This window comes from Balaenoptera acutorostrata, chromosome 4 (assembly GCF_949987535.1).
Source record: "Balaenoptera acutorostrata chromosome 4, mBalAcu1.1, whole genome shotgun sequence".
Lineage (NCBI taxonomy): Eukaryota > Metazoa > Chordata > Mammalia > Artiodactyla > Balaenopteridae > Balaenoptera > Balaenoptera acutorostrata.
The window spans coordinates 71,764,127-71,781,179 of NC_080067.1; the positions used below are offsets into that span (position 1 = coordinate 71,764,127).

At 40.0% G+C, this 17,053-nt stretch overlaps 1 protein-coding gene across 5 annotated transcripts in view; it reads left to right on the forward strand.

The window, feature by feature from the left end:
* The window catches only part of LPP (LIM domain containing preferred translocation partner in lipoma), a 711,048-nt gene that overhangs the window by 518,463 nt on the left and 175,532 nt on the right, over window positions 1–17,053 (forward strand). For all 5 annotated transcript variants that reach the window (XM_057545523.1, XM_057545524.1, XM_007195224.2 and 2 more), the window contains one exon: window positions 15,381–15,507. In XM_057545523.1, the coding sequence (XP_057401506.1) occupies window positions 15,381–15,507 (127 nt within the window). The remainder of the gene's footprint in view (window positions 1–15,380; window positions 15,508–17,053) is intronic.

A 17,053-nucleotide genomic window follows, 5' to 3' on the forward strand; every position in this document is an offset into this window, starting at 1 on the left:
TTACGAGAGCAACATAACAACCTAGCCAAAAGTTTAGAAAACAGAGAAGAGAAAACACCGACAGTGCAACATTCATAATACCACACATGGTATAGCAGTCAAGGCCATGGACTGTAGTTGTGTTTGAATCCTGGCTGTGATACCTTGAGCGCTCTCCTTACAACTCCAGGCTTCAATTTCTTCATCGCTGAATGAGTAACTACCTGAGCAGGAGGTTGGGAGGGTGAGGTGCATTTGAAACATTTAGAACAGGGCCTGACTCAATAAATCTTAGCTGTGATGATGAGGAAGAGGAAGATGAGCATGATTAGTGTGTCCCCTTTATGCATGTTGCTGTTCACAAATTACTTGAGTGATTTTACCTCTCCTGCTCCCTTTGTTTGCCATAAGAAACATGCATTAGGAGACTGAAGATTATACCCATTGGAGAGAACCAGACCCAGAGAGGGGAAATGACTATCTAAGTTGTATTTAGCAAGTTTATGGCAAAGAGGGACCTAAAATTCCTAACCACCAGGCTTCTCTGTGTTTGTTTCCTATGTAGACTTCTTAGTTGGGGAAAGTAATTTTTGACTCCTAGTTACTATCCGAGATTGCAGATTAAGCTAAAGAGACAGTAAAGCACATTTAGTTTTTTTTCAATCTGGTTTTGTATGACAGTGTTTCGTATCAACTGGAACATAGATACCTATGTAGGTTTCTAAGGGGCAAATGGAGAGGATTCCTGAAAACGTACAGCCAAGCTTTACGTAAAGACAGCATATCCCTCTGTGGAACCTGCAAAAGCAAATAAACAAACAAATAAATAAACAGCTTCCATCATGATTCTCATCTTTTATGTGTCGGCACAGCCCTTGCGGCAAAATCCCAGAGCCCCCGTGTTTCTCTACTCTGACCTTCCTCTAGGCACTGAGTTGTTGGCGTCAGAAATCATCACAGCCACTTGTATGCTCATTTTCTTCAGCCTCTCACTAAAGCAATCATTTTTTTTAAGATCAGCAGCAAAGAGCAAACATTTCAGTGAGTAGTATGCACTCGAGTCTGGAGCAGCTGACCTGCTGTGCCGAGGTCATGGGCTGATCTGTAGACATCTTCTCCTGCAGCCTCATGTAGGGGTGGTTGTCCCAGTAGACAATTCCCTCACTTTCGCTGAAGTATTACGGACATCTTCATGCACAGCACAGTGAAACTAACAAAAAGGAACAGAGAGGGCAGAAGAGCCAAAGGTCAATTACATGTGATTTTGACCTGAAATGAAAGATGATAACTTATCAACTTGACTCTCTCGTGTGTCCCTCTTGGGGTCTTCACCTGGAATGTCATTCTTGCTACATCTCTGGATGTCCAAATTCCATATTCATCCAAGACGTGGTTAAAATGCCACCTTCCCTTGTGAGTGTCCCTTCGTCTTCCCAATGTGAGCCACCTCCTCTTTCTCTGTGTTCTGGTAGCATTGATTAAAACATTTAACTTTGGTTATTGTATTTTTGGATATTTTACTTTTGGATATTTCCAGATGTCTAATATTTCCTACTACATCTCTTAGAGGGCAGGGCCATGTCTCAGTTATTTCTTTAAGTTCTTTAGCTCTAGCAGTTACTAGGCACTCAGCAATTGTGCTTTGAATAAATGTATTACTTACAATCATCTCCTCAGTTATGTTTAGTTTCTGTGCTATTAGGACCTTGCTAGGTTGCATCTCATATGTGAAACAATGTGATCTTTAATGTGCTTGATGTACTGTAACATCTTGTACTTGTTCTTCTCCCACAAGCTCATTTTATATTCAAGAAGCAATGTGAGCTGAGTCCATAACTTTCAGCATTGTCATGAGGGTTGAGGCACTGCCTGCGGAGTGACCTGCGTCAGTCACTGCAATATGTCTCTTGGTTAGAAAAAGAATAAAGCCAGTAATAACTTGCTTCCTACCTATCAGTGAGGGTAGTTAGAATGACAGTGATGATGAAACATATAGAGTTTTTGATGATATTCATGGTGGTGTTATAACAATAACTGTTTGTAAGTTTTTGGCACTTAATGATATCAAATCCACTTCATTCTTTTTTTTTTAATTTTATTTATTTATTATTTTTGGCTGTGTTGGGTCTTTGTTGCTATGCGCAGGCTTTCTCTAGTTGCGGCAAGCGGGGCCCACTCTTCGTTGCAGTGCACTGGCTTCTCTTTGCGGTGGCTTCTCTTGTTGCAGGATATGGGCTGTAGGCACACAGGCTTCAGTAACTGTGGCACGTGGGCTCAGTAGTTGTGGCGCACGGGCTTAGTTGCTCTGCGGCATGTGGGATCTTCCCGGACCAGGGCTCGAACCCATGTCCCCTGCAATGGCAGGCGGATTCTTAACCACCCCACTTCATTCTTATTATAGTGACACTTTCAACCCCATCCTTCTGGGTCTTAATCTCTAGTTACTAGAACTTGAGAGGCGGTTTCTAGAATCAGTGTGGTTGGATACATACATATCCTAGCTCCTTCTCACACCAGCTCCGTGACTTTGAGCAAAGCTCTTTGGAGTCTCTGTGTCTGTTTCCTCATCTGTAAAGTGAGATAGCAAAAGTGCTCATGTAGTTGGATTATTTCAGAGGCTAAATGAGATAACACATGTAGACAGTAAGTGACTACATAAATGGTATTACTATAATCCCTGGGCATTGAATAAGGCCCTGAGTCAAGAAAATTCTTACCAGAAGGAAGTATTTCTTTCAGAAAGCCATGTATGTCATTAGGAAACAATGGATAAGACAAAAAGAGAAGGGAGATATTGAGGCCAACTTGCCTAGGACTCTGGACTCCCCTGTGACGAAAAGTGGCTCGTGGGGTCTGCATCATGTGAGGAGAGATGCCTTTTGTTAAGTCAAGGAAGAGAAGACTGGCACGGGGGTGACACCAGCACAGCCTGCAGACTCCTCTGGGGACCACATCTGTTTGTGCCAGCTGTTGTCAGTCTGTGTAAGCTCGCCGAGAATAACAGCCATGATTTTCACTTTAAAGCAGCTTCCATCTCAGGATCTCAGAATGCTGCATAAATGGAGGTGAGGGCTCCCAAAGTCGTGCCAAGAGGGAACATACTTTATAGGGCATCGAGAATGTATCACTGTGCTGAGTGCATCTTTCACGGTGGAGAAAGAACGAACTAGTTTCAAAATAGACCTCTTTCCTGATTTGAGCCCTTCTTGATTCCACCACTCATTTTTTAGGTGACCTGGGACAGCTCAGTTCCCCTCCTTGACTCTCAGTTTTCTCATTATAAATGAGGGGCTTCACCTACCACTAAATGATCTCTAGTGTGTTCTGTTTCTGGAATGCTCAGAGAGTGCCGGAGATCTACAGTTACCTCCCAGTAGACTACCGCAGACTACAGCGTTTTACATTTCGGTGAGGCCCAAGTTCTTATAGAATAGAATATTGCGTAGTGTTTTATTCATGCTTGGACTTTTAACCCAGCAGAAAAAAAAATTATGACTTTGGTCACTAGGAAATGGTATTATCTTTTAGTTTTTTATATCAGAGTATTAATGACCCTTTACATGATTTTTCCTTCGCTCACTTCTAGTACAGTGCTAATTATCATTTCTTTTTACTGTTTTAAGATTTAGCATTACCCCCCAGCTTGTGTCAGAGATTGATAAAGGAAGTAGTCTTTTGAAGAGCAGTTCTACTTCTCTTGCTGAATCATGAATGAAGACATCAAAAGTGGCCCTGTCTCTCTACTTCTTGTGCTCAGTCCATCTACATCAGAATTACCCAGGACGCTTGTTATTTTCTAGGTTGCCATCTTTCTACACAGTAAATACTTCATATTTACAAAACAGAAACAAACTCACAGACATAGAAAACAAACTGATGGAAACCAAAGAGGAAAGGCAGGGGAGGGATAAATTAGGAGTTTGGGATTAGCAGATACAAACTACGATATATAAAATAGATAAACAACAGGGTCCTACTCTATAGCACAGGGAACTGTATTCAATATCTTGTAATAAACTAGAAGGGAAACGAATATGAAAACGAATATATTTACATATATTCAACTGAATCACTTTGCTGTACACCAGAAATTAACACAACATTGTAAATTAACTATACTTCAATTAAAAAAAAATTGTTGGTATTTGTCCCTTAGGAAGTTTCCTTTGATAGTTCAAGACTTCATAATACAAGATTAAATTCTCCTAAACATAAGTAGATAGGTCATAAAATCCCTCTGGAAAAAAATGTAGATGGGTTGAGAGGCTGAGGCAGTTGTATGGTGATTAAGCATGCACTTTCTGGATTGATGACTGCATTCTGATTCCAAGTCCCCAGGTACTGTCAAGGTGATCTCCGTGCCTCAGTTTTCTCATTTGTAAAATTGGAATCTCTGATCTGATGGGGCTGCTGTGGTGACTAAATGAGTTAACGTAATTTGAACATTGTCTGGTCCCTGCTAAACTATTCAGGATACCTTAATTATTTTCAGTGTCATCAATTATAAATCAATAAATATATAAATTAAATACTTACATATTTCTACCTTTCAGAGTTTATGGAAGGAGATATTCCTTCAATAGAATTACTGTTATTTGAATCAAGGTTGCTGATCAGTTAGAAATATTCAATGCTGTTGACCTTTAGATTCAGTGTCAGGGCATGATCTATTTCCCCCTCTGCTGCAGCGCTGATGAATGGCACTGAGTCATTCATATTCCCTCATCCACCTTCCTGCCACGTTTGAAAGGCAGCCATAGCTCAAATTTGACAGACTGTTTGTGAGCATTTAATACAAGTCATGAGCCCCTATTAAATATTAGCACATGCCATGTATCATCTTAGGTATTACAACGGCCCTGAAATGGAAGCATTCCCTATTCCCTGCCTGCCCCCTGACCCCATTTACAGATGAAGATGCTTATGCTAAGAGAAGTTTAAAAAAACTTGTGAAGTGTTATGCAAAATAAGGGCTATAACTTGGTATTTGAACCAGCTTTTTCTGCTTCCAAAGCCCACACTTTCTCCATTACACCACAATCAATGTTTCTGAAAGTAAATTGGGGCCACATTGGTCTCCAACCTCTGATATAATTAGCATCATGCTTTAATCAGTGAGGTTGACTGTCTTGATTAATCTTTATGACAGATCATATAAGTTTCATATTTCTAAATGAATATATAGAGGCAGCTGTAAATTAGTGGAAAAACACTGAGCTTGGATCAGAAGACTCATGTTTAACTCTTGGCTCTGCCACTTCCTATGGGTGTGATTTTGGCTAAGTCACTTAACATAGTCACTTAACAAACCACTAACGTGGTTTGTTTCTTTGTACAGAAGACACACATTCCTGCCTTGGAAAGTATTAAATAAAATGTAGAGTGCGTGAGTGTTGCCCCAGAGTTCCTTGCTGCCTGTGAAGGAGCGTGGAAATGCGAAGACCTTTCTTCCTTTGCTTCAAGTCCCAATACAATCTTCTCATCCCCTGTGGCGTGTTTTTGGTATGCCCCAGTCCACTGTAACTTCTCTTTCCTCTAAAATCATATCATCCATTGGAGTATTCATGTGGTATCTATTACTGTGTAGCATATCTTTAAGGATAAGAATAGGCTCTTAATCAGTGCAGGCAGTGAATGATTTACATGGGCCATCTCATTTAACTCATGGGGTAAATCCTATTGACCCCATTTTATGGTTTATGCAACTAATACTTCGTAAACTGAAGCATCTTGCCCCGGGTCACACTGGTGGCAAGTAGTGGATGTGGGATTTGAATCCAAGCAGGTAGCCAGCCCCTAGAGCCTATACTCTTAAGTGTCTAAACCATACTGATTACCATCAGCAGTCAGTGTTTTGCTTCGTTCTTTATTTCTCCCTCATGTGCCTTGGTTTCTTGACTGAATTATAAATTCCTTGAACTGGAATTTCAATTCCAGTAATTGAGATATTGAACACACCTCAGTTATCCTGATGATTGCCATCATGCCTAATGACTAGTATTTGTGGATAATTTAATGTAGATTTCACCGAGGGTACAGTTTTTCACACTGCCTCAGTATCCTGGAAGCAAGGACTTTTGACTCCTTCCTTGTCTTTGTCTCCAGAAGCTAATCTTCCCACCATGTGGAGCTACTTTGATTTGATTTTCACAGGTCAAGCAAAAAACCTTTTCTCTGTTATTCTCACGGACACACTTTGCCTGCCTCCCCGCCAAGGCCCAGAAATCCAGTGTGATCAGTGCATCTGTCAGAGGATGGACTTGTTTGCTGCGGGTGGCATTGTTACTAAACAAAACACATGCCCTTCCTTTGCATCCTAAGTGCCTTGGATTGCTGAGCAAGAACCTTTCTGACTCAAATGAAAACCACCTTGTGTTAGGTGAAATATGGGGAGTTAACCATTTGTTTGCTGGCGTGCATTTCCCACGAAAAACTCAAAAACAGAAATTCACCTCAGCCATGGAAAGTGATGTACCAAGCGTCATATTTGCATATTAAAACCGAAAACTGATTTGCATGTTATTTCAGTGTCTTGTGTCACGTTCAGGCATCTGTCAAGCCCACTTAGATAGAAACAGCTTGTATAATAGGAAAGTGTTTCTGTGCATATCTGACTGAAAATCTAGGTGCCTTTATTTTTTTCAACAAATTGTCCCCACTTTACATTCTTCTTTTTCATCTGGCTTTGTGTCTGAAAATGCTAAAGAAAAGACTGAAATCCCATGTCTTGTAAAGAATAGTTCTTATTTTTTAAGGGTCATCCATTTTTTACTATATTTAGATAATTTTAAAATATTAAAGAAAAAATTACTATTCCCATCATCCTGACATGAGCTGTTAACATGTTGGTATTTTTCTCTTCCAGTATCTGTTTTTTTATACCCACATAGACACACCTGCTGGCACCCTTACATATATATTTGTATACATTTGGAATTACCAGATAGTACTATTTTAATATCTTTCTGGGTTTTTTTTTTAACATGATAATGACAAGAATTATGAAACAATCTAAATATGTAACAGGAAGGAATTGGTAAAGCCCCAGTGAATTAGAACCATGGTCAAGGCTGGAGCCCTGGTAAGAGAAACAGTAAGATGTCTGGTTGAGGATGGCTTTGCTATGGGACGGTGCGTGGAAAGTAGTGCATGGTGGTAACACTTTTCTTCCCAGTGTTGGAGCAACTAGCCCTTTGCATTGTTCCAGGCAATCAAATAAAGATGAAATGTCTTTTCAGCAGAAGTCACTGCCAGGTACTAGTGGAGCACAGCAAAGACCAAGACCTCGTTTTGTTTGAAAACGCAACCTTGAACAACAGTTCATCCCATTCATCAAACTTTTTATGTCTTGAGTCTTGTTGAGGTGAAACCTACCAATGGAAATAATGTCTTGTCATTGTCTTTCCTTTGTTGTATCAGATCCCTTCTGCATAGCACACATAGGCCTAATTAATGGAGCAAAGAAATGCAGGTAGCTTTTAGCTCTCGTGCTGTGGAAATAGCTTCTAGTAGCCTTGTGTAGGAATCATGTACGGTGGTATATAAGAAGGAAGCAAATTGATAGAGATCTTATCACCTGCCACAGAGGCCACTGGCTTTCTCCTTTAAGGAAGGCCTGCCTTCTTGAAGGATGGAAAGTATGGAGAATATGGGAGTATGGAGAGAAGGAGTCATGAAACGAGAACTATGAAGCAGGTTGGTAAGAGATCTTTGCTTTAGCTTCTCCCTGACCCTGAGTATCTGGGACTCCTGCTTCTGACCTTTCCTACCTGCCTACCAGGTGGGAAAGCATATGTGGTTATGCCTTTTTTGCTTGGAGCTCATCTAGGCAGGAACACATAAGGGAGGCTACTTCGTTCTGAATAACCAAACATGAGCTCTGCTTTACTGTTTATCTTTGGTGCCAAAGGCTAAGATGTAGAGAGTTTAACAATTTGGAGAGCCAGCAAAGCATACCTTCACCAAATGTCATGTATTTCAAAGTTTACAATTAAAAAGATTCAGAGGAATTACATCTCTTGCTACAACAATTAATGTGAAATTCAAATAGACTAGACTGAAGTACTTTATCAGCAGATAGAAGAGTGAAGAGTTACTGGAGAGATACTATTATCTGCAAACATTCCACTTCCAAGAAGAAAATCATCTTTGTTAGTGGCTTGTAAGGTGTCCCTCCTGGTAACCGCAGCTGTCATTTAAACACAATATTATGTTTAATATTTTACAGAGCTTCTTCATATGAATTAGATATTAGTATCTTCCAGTTTATAGATGGGAAAGTCTAATAGAGAAACAAAACCCTTGGGGAACTGAAATGGTGCCCTAGCTGTCAGGGCCAGAAATAAGCATGCTCCAAGCGAGGCACTCTTAAGGCTACCCTGATACTTTGGGGACTGGTGGGGTGGGCATGGAGAGAAGCCACTACCTCTCAGCTCAGCCTACGTTACCATAATTCTCTGGTGTGCAAACACCACAGCCCCTAGGTGGACACCCAGCGCTTTCCCCTGGCTGTGGTGACATCCAGCAACTCCCCCAGGCTGTCATTCAGAATCATCAGTCCTTGGCTATGACTCCAAATTTGGCCTAAGAAGGGTGATCTAGGGACATCCATGCATGGCATGAGAAAGGGAGTATGAAAAACGGGTTGTAAGAAAACAAACCTTTTGAAAGTTGAAGACTAAAACTGGCATAAAATCAAACTTTTAAAGTCAGATTTTTCTGGATGGTCTTCTTTGTGCCCTTAACCATTCATTCTCCAAGAAAATGGACCTTAGGAATAGAAGAACTAAGCACATGCCTTTCTGCTCCCATGCAGCTGTGAGGAATGTTCATTGGTGGGTTTCTAATCGTTAATAAATGGTTCTCTTCCTGCCCCTTCCTTCTCTGAGACCCATTGCTTTCAACCTGAAGCAGGGTGGGGGCCCAGCACATCTTCTGCCTTTGGCCTGAAGCGGGGTGCTCCTTCCACTGAACAGTGAGACGTTGAGCATAGAGTGTGATAATTCAGTGAGAATCAGAAAGGAGAAGCAGCATCAGGAAATTGCAAACTGCAAACTTGACACAGTTAAATAAGGGGAGAGAAAAAGAACGAAAATATCAGAAATATATTTTTTCTGGCAGGCTTTCAGCTCAAAATGGGGCTAATTCTACCGTTTGAAAGAAGATAATTTCAGTGTTTCTTTTTTCAAGAACACGTAATTGAAGTTATTTTCCCTCTGCGAGAAGGAACCTCTTGTACATCATTGCAAATGGACAAGAAAAATGAGAAGCTCTGGTACCTAGAGTGATAGAGTATTCATTATCATGTAATCCCTCTGAATATCTTGGCTGCCTTTTCCCAGTGTTGTATCTGCCTGGGCGGTGCTTTTCTGGTAAGGTTCAGATTTGCACTAAGTTCCAGTTACCTAGCACTCTGTAACTAGGAAATCGACAGCAGGTAAGGACTCATGGGAGAAAAATGGCCCATGGCGAGGTCAATATCAGAGTAACCCAGAAGGCTGATGTGATGACAGATTAGGTAGCCATTTTTTAATATGGATCCTTAACACATATATTTAATTAGTTAAGTTGGTGGTAACAAAGATTCAAGGAGGTGGGTGTTCTCCTAGGGGTCTTTGCTGTTTGCACCATAGTGTAGGCTGTTTACCATGCTTCCTTTTCTCTTTAGGAGGGACAATTCTGCTTTCCCCACCCAAGGAAGGGTGGTGGTAGGAAAGGGTGGTTAACCTTTGTATGTTCTTGATTTCATGCCCATGTGTAGTGAAAGTTCTGTAGGCTGCAGAAACCCTGTGACCTGCCAGCTGCTTACTCAGATTCAGAATGCTGAATGAAGTTCTAGATTGTTTCAGGGGATGCTGACAAGTGGTTTAAGTCCTCATGTAAATGGAAATCTCTATAATGATGAGGTCTCCACTTGCTCAGTGTGTCTGTTTTTATAAGCTACAAAGTTGCCATAAATATGAATACCTGTGATTTCACTATAAATATCTGTAAATATCTGCATATTATGGGTACAAAAATGTGATAGAGTTAAAATCAAAAGAATCTTTGAAAACACCATTTTACGCATAAACATACCAAGACTCAGGGAATAGAAATGATTTGATCCAAATGACTGGACAAGTTAAAGGCAGAACCAAGATTAGAGAGATAAATAGGTCTTTTGACTTAATAGGTTCTGGTGTAAGAAAATACAAAACACTTCAAATACCATGAAGTGTTAATATAAGTATGATGGATACTGTTATTTGTGCTATTCTTAATCTGGCAGAGTTTTTTTGCTCACCAAGCAGATTCTGTCCATATGCATTTTGTTTGCAGAAACAGTCCTTATTTTTGCACAGTCTCATCCATAACCTTTACCAGGGGCCTAGGATCCAAATTTGGCTGTGGTATTCATATTAGGCCTTCCCCAGAATGATATCAGCTGGGCCCCTAGCAAGAAAAGAACCATGGCAGAGAAGAGCCTGCTGTAGATACTTGGACATTTTCCTTTTCCTGACACTTTTGTGTCAGGAAAAAAAAATTATTTTTTTCACATCTGAGGAAAAAATCTTCATTGTAGAAAAAGGAGAGTATAAATAAAAGGAATATAAACCACTGCCCATCACTTTTAACCATTAATCTCTGAGCATATTTCTTTCCAGTCTCCCTTCTGTAACAGTTTGAGGCAAGCCAGCCTGGTCGGTGGATGGCTCTCCTCCAGGAGTGAGCTCCTTTTTCCTATGCCTCATATGGCTGTATCTAACTGCAAGGGAGAATGGAAAATAGTCTAGCTGTGTGCTCAGAAGGAAGGGGAAACACATTTTGGTGAGCAGTTAGCAAATTTACATAGTACATATCAGAGTTCTTTTAAAGCATATTAACCATTAAATTGCTCAGAAATGCCATGATGTCTGGTTGCATTTTTTTAAGTCATCATGGGCTTTGGGTTTGAGATATTCACCAATAGGCATATTTCAGAAGCATGACTTTAGTAAAGTCAGCCCACCATTTTAAATCTCCTAAAGATTATCTGTTGCCTAAAACAGTCTTGACTTTGACCACAACCCATTTCTCTAGCCTCATCCTAGCTCTGTTCTTCCTCTATTTCTTAACATTTTTGTTAATATTCATGTTCTTTTGTACATACTGTTCTTGGAATATCTTTACTGTTTTTCTCTTTCTTTTTTTCCTTTTCTTCTTTCTTTCTTTCTTTCTCTCTCTCTCTCCTTCCTTCCTTTCTTTCTCTCTCTCTCTGTCTCTCTCTCTCCCTCTTTTTCTCTCTCTCTCTTTCTTTCTTCCTTTCTTTCATCTGGTAAAATCCAGTTTATCCTTCAATATCAAACTAAGTGGTCACCTCCTTTCTGGCAGTGTTCTGTTATCTCAGAACACTGAATTCATACCTGTGTTTTTGTACTTACACTTTACTGTAATTACCTATTTTCATGTCTCTCTCTTCCTAAACTGAGTTGTCACAGGCAGGAATCCTGAATAATTTGACTTTATAATGATAGTGCTTAGTACTTGGCATTTCCTTAGGAAACGTATGTTAAGAGAATTTTGAAGGAATTCTCTGAAATTTATTTCTCAATAATTTCATCCGTGGGTCATATAATGTTTTTTCTCTTTTTTTGCCTTTACTAGGAGGTCCAGGCATTTCAAAGAACGCACATATTAGTGATTAATATTGATACTTATAAGAATGTCTTTTACTTAGAAAAGGCTAGAGGCTGTGTTTATATTTGTTGTGCAGTGCTTTTGTTTCACTATTTAGCAGTAAGCCTCCACTCTGGAAAACATCTTTGCTTATTAGATAATACAATCAGTATTTTAAAATCCAAATGACTATAGTGATAGAGCTGGAAGGCTTGGAAATAACAATATCGGAATCCAGCGAGGCATTGAAGTGGAGCCAAAACACGGCCAACTCAGCCTACCTAGTCTCAGTCAGGGCTCTGCTGGCTTTCAGGGCTGGTACTGCACACAGCATTGCTCAGTTATCTTTTCTGAGCCTCAATTTCCTCATCCATAAAATAGGGTGATATATCGCACAGGGCTGTTGTATAAACATTTGAGATGACATATGTGAAAGCAGGCACTTTGAAAAGGGTCATACAGATACAAGGAACTGTTATTATGTCACAATGAATATACTGCTGATGCTATTCATATTTCTACTTCTGAAGAAATAAAAAACAAAATAATATATCACATCCCCTGCCAGCCCTCCCTCACCCCCCACTTATAAATTTTCAATTGTGTTTTATTGCCCAGACACAATTTTAGAAGCTGCTTATTTAAAAATGATTTGGACACAATTATTAATTTTTCCTAGGATGTGTTGAGTCCTAAGCACTCCCGGGGGAGAGAAATTGAAAGGGATCTCTTCATCCCAGTGAGAAAGTGCTAAACTACTACTTATGAGACTTGAACGCTGAAGAAAGTCCTGAACTATATTTTCCTGGGTGTGAGAGACAACTGGGAAGAACTTGACTTTTTACCACTATGTATTCCACAGATGTTGAGTATTACCCACTGGAGGTGGGGGCAGTGGGGAGTTCTCTAGCCAAATAAGGTCCAGAAACACTGGAAGAGATGATCTCCTGGGGTCTTTATTCAGAAGGAATACCAGGAATCCAAGATCAGTAATATTTGAGATTAGAATCTAAAAGAAAAGAGCCTTTCCAAACTTCAGAAACAGTATCACAAGCAAATAGGAAGGAGTATTTGTAGAATAAAAGGTATAATATAAGTATTGTTTCTTAAAATCTGTGAAATACTGACAAGGTAAGTACTTTGAAATTAGGCCTCTGCTTGAAATTTAAGTGCTAAAGGTAGAATCTCAATTACTGGCTCTGATTTACAGAGGACAGACTTGGCTTTCTTGCTGCCTTTGTTTATATGAAAAGGGAAGCCGGCAGATTTTAGGGCCAAACAATAATAAATTGTGTCCATTCCCTGAGGGTTCACCCTAAGACTGGAAGCAGGAATTATCAGATTTTCTCTACTAGTTGTTGATTTAAATTAAAACAGCCACGACCATTAATATTTCATACTTTTCTAGCACTTTCTCTATGGAAAGCAATGTTTGGTTGGAAAAGAATACGTAGAATTTAGAGTCAGGTAATACCAAATTTGGGGCTCAAGTTCGCTCTTAATTGCAAACCTGCAAAAAAAAGTTGTAGATAATTTTCCTATCTCGTCTTCAATGTTGTCACCTGAACTGGGATAGTCCCCTCCCTCAGAGGCAGGCTGGGGGATCTAGAGTCCCTTTGTTGTCATGGCTTGAAAGTAGTTAAACTCTATTTAGCATGAAAGGCAAGCTGTCTCATCTTAATTCTCACAAAGACTGTGAGGTAGCATTGCAAGCCCATTTTACAGAAGGGAGTCTCAAGTTCAGACAGGTTCACAAGCTCACCTCATTAAATCTGTCTCCAACCACAATGCCACTGCCACACCATATATCCCTTCACTATCTCTGGCCACAATAATTTTATGTTCTTATATGAATATTTCTGTAAAATTTTCTTGAAAGTTGATAGCATATATGAGCAATTTGAAGTTTAATTATACTAGCAAATCACTCCTCCAATGTTTATATCTGCATACACTCCCCCCACTATAGTGTGCTTTATGGAACTGATGATCATTTTTGTCTGTCTTTCACCCTCACTAGACTCCAGTCCTTTCAAAGGCAAAGACTGTGTCAAATACGTCTTTGTGTTCCTCCCTGATGCTTGCAGAGGGTACACAAAATAGGCACTGTAAGAACGTGTGCATAAACTAATAAGCAAAACAAACGTGAATGAGTCAAGAACTTCTTTAACCCTCACACTAACTCAGTGGGGCAGGCATTATTTGCAGTTTAGAGGAGGCCCTGAGATTAATGTTTAGGACAAATGAGTGAATCTAGGATGGGCTCTTGTCCTGGCTTTATCCTAATTAGCCCTGCCCAATCTTTTTGGGTGTCAATTTCTTTACCTCACAATGAGTAGATTGAGGTAATGATCCTGCAGATGCCAGATGAGAGATAATTAGAGAGAAAAGGCCAAATAGGTACCAATCAACAATTTCACATATGTTTAGAAGGCATTTCATGCCCTAGCCATAACACAAGTAATTAATACCCTTCTTAGTTGTTGAAATGATGCTGGTAATAATAATGAAACTTTTGTACAAGGATTTGTTCTTCACAGGATTTTCACATCCAAGAACTCATTTGGTATAGTGAAGATAACGGGTGAATGAATATGCAGCTTCAAGTCTTGTTGAACTGATTCTTGTAAACTATTCATGAAAGGAGAAACTCTTGGTCAACAATTTTAAGAGTGCATAAAGATCAAGGCAGTACATTCCCAATCTCAGCTCTTTCCATTTGCCATGGGGAATATCATCACCGATATTTCTAAACCTTTAACAGTCTTTTTATTTTTAATACTTTGAAGATACTGGGGTGTAATATCGGAAGTGGTCAAAGTTATAATATAGGCAAAGGAAAATATAACAAATTCCCTCTTATTTACATAGCACCAGCTATTTTACATCTGGCCTCTGGTCTTTCTTCTTTCTTTACATACTTGAGATTCTTGGTTGATCACCTCAAGTGTTCTTTCACCTGACATTTGATTCCCTTGCATTGCTTTAATTCAGGCACATCCGCCTATTTAACACCAATCCAGTGTTTACTACTGCTGATTTACCTCCTCATTTGATATCTGGTTGTTTGCAGTGCGGGGGTGGTCTGGTGGGGTGGGGCAGGGGTGTTACTCAACCTCCTTAACTGGAACACAAGACCCTTCACTTTGTGGACCCCATGTACCCATTAATATTCATCTCTTTTCTTATCTCAAACTTTATACATAGGAGTTCCTTATGCCACCTGGCTTCTTCCTCACCTGAATGTAAAAAAACTTCAACGTTTATGGTTCCTCTCCTTTAGCTGAATAAATCCTAGTCTGTGCTGGTGCCTCTCCTCTGGAATTCTTCCTCTCCGGACATGTGGGAGTCCCCTTTGTGCTCTGATTGTGCACTTTCTGCAGTTGCTTTATCTTTAATTACTAGGGTGCCTATATCTCTTACTTGACTGTAAGCTCTGTAAGGGAAGAGACTCAGTTTCTTCATCTTTTTTTGTAAATCTACAACTGGCACATAGTGACTGCTGAGCAATTGTTGAATGAAATAGAGTCCTATTCTTTGTAAACATGGATTTCTAAGCCTGATAGATGGCTCATCTATATAAGGCAAGTGAATAAAGAAGTGCCCCCAAGGTCAGACACTGAGTAGCTGATAAAACCAATTCTAAACCCAGGCCTCCTAATAGCCCCATCCAGTGCTTTTTCCTCTACAGTGCAAACGCTACCTGATTGCCTTGGTTGATGTCTAGGTTGCACTTAAAGGACTCTGTGTTTTCTGCCTTTCAGAGTGGACAAACAGGATCCATGGTGCCTCCGGCTGTCACCTCCTCATTCCGCCCTGAAGATGAGCTCGAGCATCTGACCAAGAAGATGCTGTATGACATGGAAAATCCACCCGCCGATGACTACTTTGGTGAGTGGGGTCTAGGGCTGAGTTCTGAAGTAAAGGTTCTGTTCTGTTTTCCTTAATTAGTAATTAGGAATAGTACCGGCTCCACTGGTAAAAGCTTTGAGTCTGGATGTGTTGGAGTTGGTATGCATGTACACACACCTGAGTGTTCTGGAAATTGCTTTGTGAGACTGCCGTAAATGTGATGTCTGTTTAGCTTGGACTAAAATTTCAGGGGTAATGCAGAGTTTCTTGAATACAAATCTGATTTTAAAAGTTAATTTTTGACAATTTATTAGCTTCTTATTAGGCAAAAAATAGGGTTTCTGTGTGGGTTCAGGTCTCTCACTGATCTAAATGTTCATTTACAAAATGTGGAATCGAGTAGTATCTAAACTTTGTGCTTTCAATCCTTTCCCTATTTAGGAAAAGTTGTTCCCTTTGTATTTTTTTTAACTTCTCCTCTCTCCAAACCTGTGAATAATTATCAGTGGTTAATCATCCAGTCCATTTGTGTAATGTGAATTTATGAATTATACGCCAAGTATGAGGTATTAAAGATACATAACCTATCCTCAGGGAGGTTGGAATTATTTAGAAAAGATAAGAAAAACAAACAATTGCTAATCTAGGTAGAAAGTTATGAGGCATAAGAGAAGCTTAGGTCGGACTTCCCTGGTGGCGCAGTGGTTGGGAATCTGCCTGCCAGTGCAGCGGACACGGGTTCGAGCCCTGGTCTGGGAAGATCCCACATGCCGCGGAGCAACTAGGCCCGTGAGCCACAACTACTGAGCCTGCGCGTCTGGAGCCTGTGCTCCGCAACAAGAGAGGCCACGATAGTGAGAGGCCCGCGCACCGTGATGAAGAGTGGCCCCCACTTGCCGCAACTAGAGAAAGCCCTCACACAGAAACGAAGACCCAACACAGCCAAAAATAAAAATAAAAAAAGTAAAAAAAAAAAAAATGTCTGCTGGCCCCTGAATCAAGTCCCTCGCACTAAGGTATTACAGTTAAAAAAAAAAAAAAAGAGAGAGGCTTAGGTCAAATGTTACAAAATGTAAAAGCTCTATTCATTGAGAACATTGGGAATGCTTTTGAGAAGAATTGATGGTTCTTGAACCTGAACTCAAAGCAGTGCCTTTCAGGTTTTCTGTTTTCTCCCTAATCTGTTGGAGACCAATATTTCCATAGAGTACAATTAAAATTAGTTACTAAGAAAATGAAATAAACAGAATACAAAATGGAAGACTGAGTTTTATCATTATTAGATTTAACAGGAATAAATTACTCTATTAAATTGCTATCATATTTTCTAAATACTGTCTGTGTCTGTACTTGTCTCATCGCAGAGTGTCTTAGTCAGATAGGAATCTGTAGATCATTCTGAGTAGCACTGCTTTTCGGGCATCTGGAGAGACGATATTACATTTGGGGAGCAGTTGGGAGCAAAGGCATAGAGGTGGAAAAATTGCACAGGACTTTTACTTCTTCAAATACTTCCTATTTTCATGTCTTCCCACTTGCTTCCTATTTGGGAATATGTAATGACAGGTAAACTGAGGGCACAAAG